Source organism: Henningerozyma blattae, chromosome 8, assembly GCF_000315915.1.
Source record: "Henningerozyma blattae CBS 6284 chromosome 8, complete genome".
NCBI lineage: Eukaryota > Fungi > Ascomycota > Saccharomycetes > Saccharomycetales > Saccharomycetaceae > Henningerozyma > Henningerozyma blattae.
The window spans coordinates 1,192-7,181 of record NC_020192.1 but is presented as its reverse complement, the minus strand read 5'-3'; the positions used below and the strand labels follow the sequence as shown (position 1 = coordinate 7,181).

The window sequence follows — 5,990 nt, the reverse complement described above, 5'->3', positions numbered from 1 at the left end:
GTTGGTATTCTGTCATACCTGTCATTTTTGAATTAGTAAATATAAAATATAAAAATGTATCTGAGTTGTATAAGTAGGGGAAAAGTGAGTAGTTTTTTGATGTGTTATTATCCAACGAGAAATGATGTGATGCTTATCGACATGGTTCGTGCTGTTTATATACCATTTTATTGTAACAATTGTAAATATATTTCATTATAAGTGTGGGTCAAAGACCACACAAATATTTGTGGATGATAAGCTTAAAGGTCCAGGCAAGAAATTTAACATTCTTTAAAAGTGGGGCCTATTATTTTTTACGGAATATACCCCTCCATCGGAGATGGTTTTCGCTGCGAAAAATTCCTAATGCGGTATCTGCAAACTGAAAATTCTCAACACTAAAGATTAGAAATGTGGGGTAGGCCGGAGTGTATACTGTATTTTACAAACTAACAAGGAAGCCATACCAGGAAAAGTTCATTAACGTATATCTTCTGATTTAAAATCCTAAAAAATGAAAGAATACAGCAAATACTATGCAGTAAAATCTTTCCTGGCTTGACAGCTTCACAAGAGGGAAATAGTCAAATTATCTCCACTTGCTTTATTCAAAAGTGAATCAATATTGTTGTATCAAATAACAGTTTCTGCATTCATCTTTATCTTTTGCATTATTTACACATCTTTAAGAATGTTCTAAAATCTTTTGAGTTTCAATGTTAAAACATAAACTATATGCATGCTTATACACTGTTACCATGTCGTTGTTTATTGTTCGTTCATTTTAACTTAGTCACATTGTGCGGTTAATATAAGTGAAACACTGGCTAGAAATAATAGTATCAAGCTATTTCATTCCTGCTAACATCAGAAGTCCCACAGGCTTTTATTGGATTCATGAATTCTGCTTCAATCGGTGTTTGCAAAAGAACGCAGCTTTATTATGTATATATCCACGCAAATCCAATAGAATATAGAACTTCATGAAAATTTTTACTAACTCTGTTGAAATATAAGCTATACTTCTACTTAATGCATTCTTTTACACTGTTACTATGCCATTGATGAACTTATTTTCTGAATTAAAAGTCATGAAGGATACTTTCAAAATCGTGGAGGTTACAAGACTGTTGCTGTTAGAACTGATAATGGAGGTGAATTTACCAACACTACTCTACATAATTTCTTTCAAGAGAGAGGTACTGTCCATAAACTAACCATTCCTCATCATAGCTATCAAAATGGAGGATTAGAAAGAGCTCACCGTACATTACAAGAATGCACTCGTTGCTTGCTGGTAGGGGGTAGAGTTCTACCATCATTGTGGTCAGAAGCTGTTTCTACTGCTGCTTATTTGATCAATCGTACACCAATTCGTGGCAAAAATGGACAAATCCCGTATTTTTCCTTCTTTGGTAAGTCAAGGTCTGAATTTGGTATATATCTCAATTAAAGATTTTTGGTTGTCTGGCATACGCTACAATTCCTTCGAACCTGAGAGATGGTAAATTTGCTCCAACGAGAGTCTCAGGAATTATGGTCGGTTACGATTCCGATCATAGGGGGTATAGAATCTATCAGCCTAAAACTGGTAGTATTTGTATCAAATCAAGTAGTATTTAACGAAAATGTATTTCCATTAGAACATACCCTTGCTGTTAATATTTCTCATGATCCTGCGACAAATACTATAAGTGGTATTCCTATCTATCCAAAAACAGGATCTAATACTACAGCACCACGTTCTATGAATAATCAAAATACTGGGTTGTCAGAATCTGAAGACATTCCAATTAACTCACTAAATACCTCTGATATATCATCTTCTGATACATCGTCTAATACTACAGCATCCTCAACACATTCTGGTTCTGATCATACTTGCTCATCACGTAATAGCCCTTCAAGTCCAACACTTTCATTGTCTATAGACTCTTCCTCACCAAACAGTGAATCAACGCTAAACTCTCTGCATGATTTAACATCCTCATCTTCCTCAGAGCCTTTGTTTCCTTCAGCCTCTGATATCTCTGAGTCTTCTTCACATAATTCAGATCCAAATTATATTCCAAGTTTAGACTCTAACATTAGTATACAAGATTTACAAAATGATGAAATTTCAAACCAAACATCAAATGATAAAAACTTTGTGGATGTCTTGTCTAATATACCAAATGATAATATATCAACATCAAGGGATGAGATGGATATTGATTTATATGAAACTGATAATTGTGAGGATTCTCACTCCTTATTGACAGATTGGATGTTAAAAATGCAGCAGGCGCTGGTTCAGTTATACAATGAGAGTAACCACATAAATTCATCTTTTCATAACTACATTAGAGATCTGGCTTCGCAGATGGATATTACCTTTCAAGTGCAAAATCAAAAGATATCACAAATCATTAACGATAAATCGTCATCTCAAAGGTTAAACCATGATGTTATACAAGCTCAAAATGATGTTTCTCCATTACTAAAACATAAACTTGATACGGTAGCTATGATCGATGCCACTAAACCAGATGCTGCACAATCGTCCAAACGTCAACGGGTGTCTAACACTATGGATAATTCAGAACATTTAGTCACACAATTATCTTCTTTAGATCACGAATCCTTCGATTCACTTCAAATTCCTCCAGGTTTACTTGACAATTCTGATGAAATTAGTATGGCTGTCAGAGAAATACATAGACGCTACAAAGACTTAGCAAAATCAGCGGTTATTCCATCTGAATGGTCGACTGGTCCAACACCTCAACTTACATTGCCACATTCTATGCCACAAACCTTTCCTTTAACTCATCAATAAATACTCATTGAGCCTTAATAGCAATGACATGTGCAATTAGTGCGAATGAAACTACACCAAATACATATTTGCAAGCAATGAAGTCTGGTGATGCTGACAAATGGACTGCGGCATGTGAAAATGAGCTTGAGTCATCAAATGCTCTTGATGTCTATGATTTGGTTCTATTGCCAGAAGGTAGACAATGCTTAGGTAGTCGTTAGGTTTTCACGATGAAAGATGATGGTCGCTATAAGTCTCGTTTAGTTGCTCAAGTGTATAAGCAAGAAGCAGGTATTGATTACTATGAAACGTTTGCTCCTGTTGTACGTTATGATTCTGTTCGTCTATTTCTGGCAATCATTGTTCAGTTTTCCCTCTCTGTACATCAAATGGATGTCGATACTGCTTTTATGAACAGTGAGACAGATGGAGATGTATATATTAAACAGCCCCAAGGTTTTGTTGATCCTACACATCCAGAATATGTGTGGAAACTGAAAAAGAGTATGCATGGTCTGAAACAAGCTCCATTATTATGGAACAAATATATTCATCATACTCTTACCTAACTTGGATTCCAAAGACATGCTATTGAACATTGCTTCTACTTCAGATATTCTACTACTGGTCTAGTTTTGATTGCACTCTATGTAGATGATTTATTGATTGCAGCTCCTGATAATGGTTCCCTTGATATAGTCAAATGTGCTCTTAAAAGTTATTATTCAATGAAAGAGTTAGGACCAGTAAACAAGTTTCTGGGTATAAATATAAACCAGCCATCCGATCATTCCGCTTCTATTTCCATGGAGGACTATATTACCAAAGCCGCTACCACTATCTTTCCTACTGGAGTCAAGTCTAGTCAAATTCCACTATCACCTACAGCTCAATACTTTGATCCAACATCTCCTGCTGTTGATTCAATCAGCAATCAATCACCGAATATCAAACAATCATTGGTCAATTGTTATTTGTAGCCAATGCTGGTCGTCCAGATGTTTGTTTTGCTGTATCATTTCTTTCTCGGTTTCTGAAAGATCCCGGTATCGTTCACCTGGATGCTGCTTATCAGATTTTGAGATATCTCTTCACCACTAAGTCAATGCAAATCTGCTACTCGTCTGGTTTACACTATTACCTGAAGGTATACTCCGATGCCTCTCAAGGCTCAGTACTGGATAAACCATACTCGACTGGAGGCTATGTTACATACTTAGCAGGTGGCCCAATTACTTGGTCGTCCAAACGTATTAGGTCCATTTGCATATCATCTACTGAAGCAGAATATATTGCTGCATCTAATGAAGTATTAGGGATCTTATGGTTGGTCCACTTATTGGAATATATGGGTATTCCAGTCAAGAATGCTTTGCTCTTATTGGATAACGAACCAGCTATAAATCTGGCTTCACATCCTGTCCTACATTCAAAAACAAAGCATATTGAGGTGAGATACCACAAGATAAGAGAAGTAGTTGAAGACAATATTGTGGAAATAAATCATGTTCCAGGAACTGAACAGGTGGCTGATATACTAACAAAGCTCTTGTCCCGGGAGTCATTTACCAAAATGAGAGAATACTTGTCACGGATTAAAATTTACACTTGATTTTCAAATGAGTACTGAATCTAATAATACCTCTTCTAATTCTATTACTCCAGTTATTTATTCTAACCAAGTCGCGTCCCCTGTTCATAATATTATTCAACAAACTCCATGGTGTATAAAAAATTGCCTTTATTATTGATTTAATTTATTGTATATTATCTTATATTTTATATTTTAAAACATTACGGATTAAAATTTACACTTTATTGAAAAATGAGTACCGAACCTAATAAAACTTCTCCCACTCCTATCACTCCTGTTATTTACTCTAACATGGCTATGTATCTTGTCCATAGTATAATTCACCACTCAAAGCAACATGAAAATTTATAAAGTACATTATCAGCAATTTTGAGGTATTTCCTATTTGCACATATTCTGCGAAAATTTTACCAATCTTGACACTAACTACTCCATTTTCTTAACGCGTAACGATTGTGAGTTAATTGAAATATCTATTTCAGATACTTAGTACAATTCCTTGCCACACAATATATGGTTACATTTAAAGCATGAAACTATAGTGTATTACAGAATACTAAACAAAATAATTGTGCCGAAACCAGCCACTCATTAGTACCAGAATAATTATTGATCTTTTACTTCTAAGCTTGAGATAATCTAGGAAGAGTATAATGTTGCTAACAAAAACTGAAAGTAAATAATTCATTTATTGACATTTGAATTTAAAACTACAAAATATACTTGCTATAAGATCCATTATTAACTAATGATGTAACCTAAGTAGATTTTTACTCGAGAATGACAATAAATTGATTCTTTGTATACTAAACAAAATGCATAAATTGGCAAGCATTCTTCGACAGCTAATTCTTACATTTTTATATACTTTAATTCCTACTCAAAAGAATAAAAGATACCTATAGTATTAAACTGAAATATTCTCTACACCAAACTAATAAAAATGCATCTAATGTTGATTAATATTATTATTAAACTAAATATTTCTGCAGTGGGAGTAAATTGTAAGTATTCTTTATTTACCACCAATATTGGTAAGTAGAGGTATTTAATTAAATTATTTAGCAATTGATACGTAATCGAGCAATACAACTACTATTATTAACGATAATTATACTATTAGACACCTATATGCACAAAGGTCAAATCCATTATACTCAGTCACGTGACTGAAAAGTTTTTACAAAAAAAGAACTCCTCATAGGGGGCTCGAACCCCTGACATTTCGGTATCCTTGCTTAAGAAATTTCTTAAAAGCCGAACGCTCTACCAACTGAGCTAACAAGGATGAGTTCGAACGATGTTGTAAAACCGTCTAAGCGCCGTCACCTTTCACGTAATACTTGCAAGAAATCAGTACAAGAGAAGCCTCGAGAGAGGACAGATCAGCTGACCACAGCTGAGAAATAACTATTCAGCAGGCGTGGAACATCAACTGTAACCACTGAATCTGCACCCACTTCTGGTTCATCTCGGACACCTATTAGTAAGAATGACCCCCTGGTTTCAATGAGTGTACCGCATCTGGTAACTATGCACCCGGAACTGTCCAGCTCTAAAGAAGTATATAAGGAGCATGTATAGATCAATATACTATTATATACTATATAGAGA

General features: G+C 34.8%; 1 protein-coding gene and 1 non-coding gene across 2 annotated transcripts; one reads left to right on the top strand and one right to left on the bottom strand.

Moving 5' to 3' along the window:
• Positions 1–1,483: 1,483 nt before the first annotated feature.
• TBLA0H00100 (uncharacterized protein) lies at positions 1,484–2,800 on the top strand (the record flags this gene model as incomplete). The annotated part of the gene is made up of 1 exon (XM_004181776.1): positions 1,484–2,800. The coding sequence occupies one exon, from the start codon at positions 1,484–1,486 to the stop codon at positions 2,798–2,800; it is 1,317 nt and encodes a 438-aa protein (XP_004181824.1).
• A 2,770-nt stretch (positions 2,801–5,570) lies between these two features.
• Positions 5,571–5,664, bottom strand: TBLA0Htrna18K. Its single transcript is given in 2 exon segments — positions 5,571–5,607; positions 5,627–5,664. It is a non-coding gene; the product is annotated as a tRNA-Lys (tRNA).
• Between the last annotated feature and the right edge of the window lie 326 nt (positions 5,665–5,990).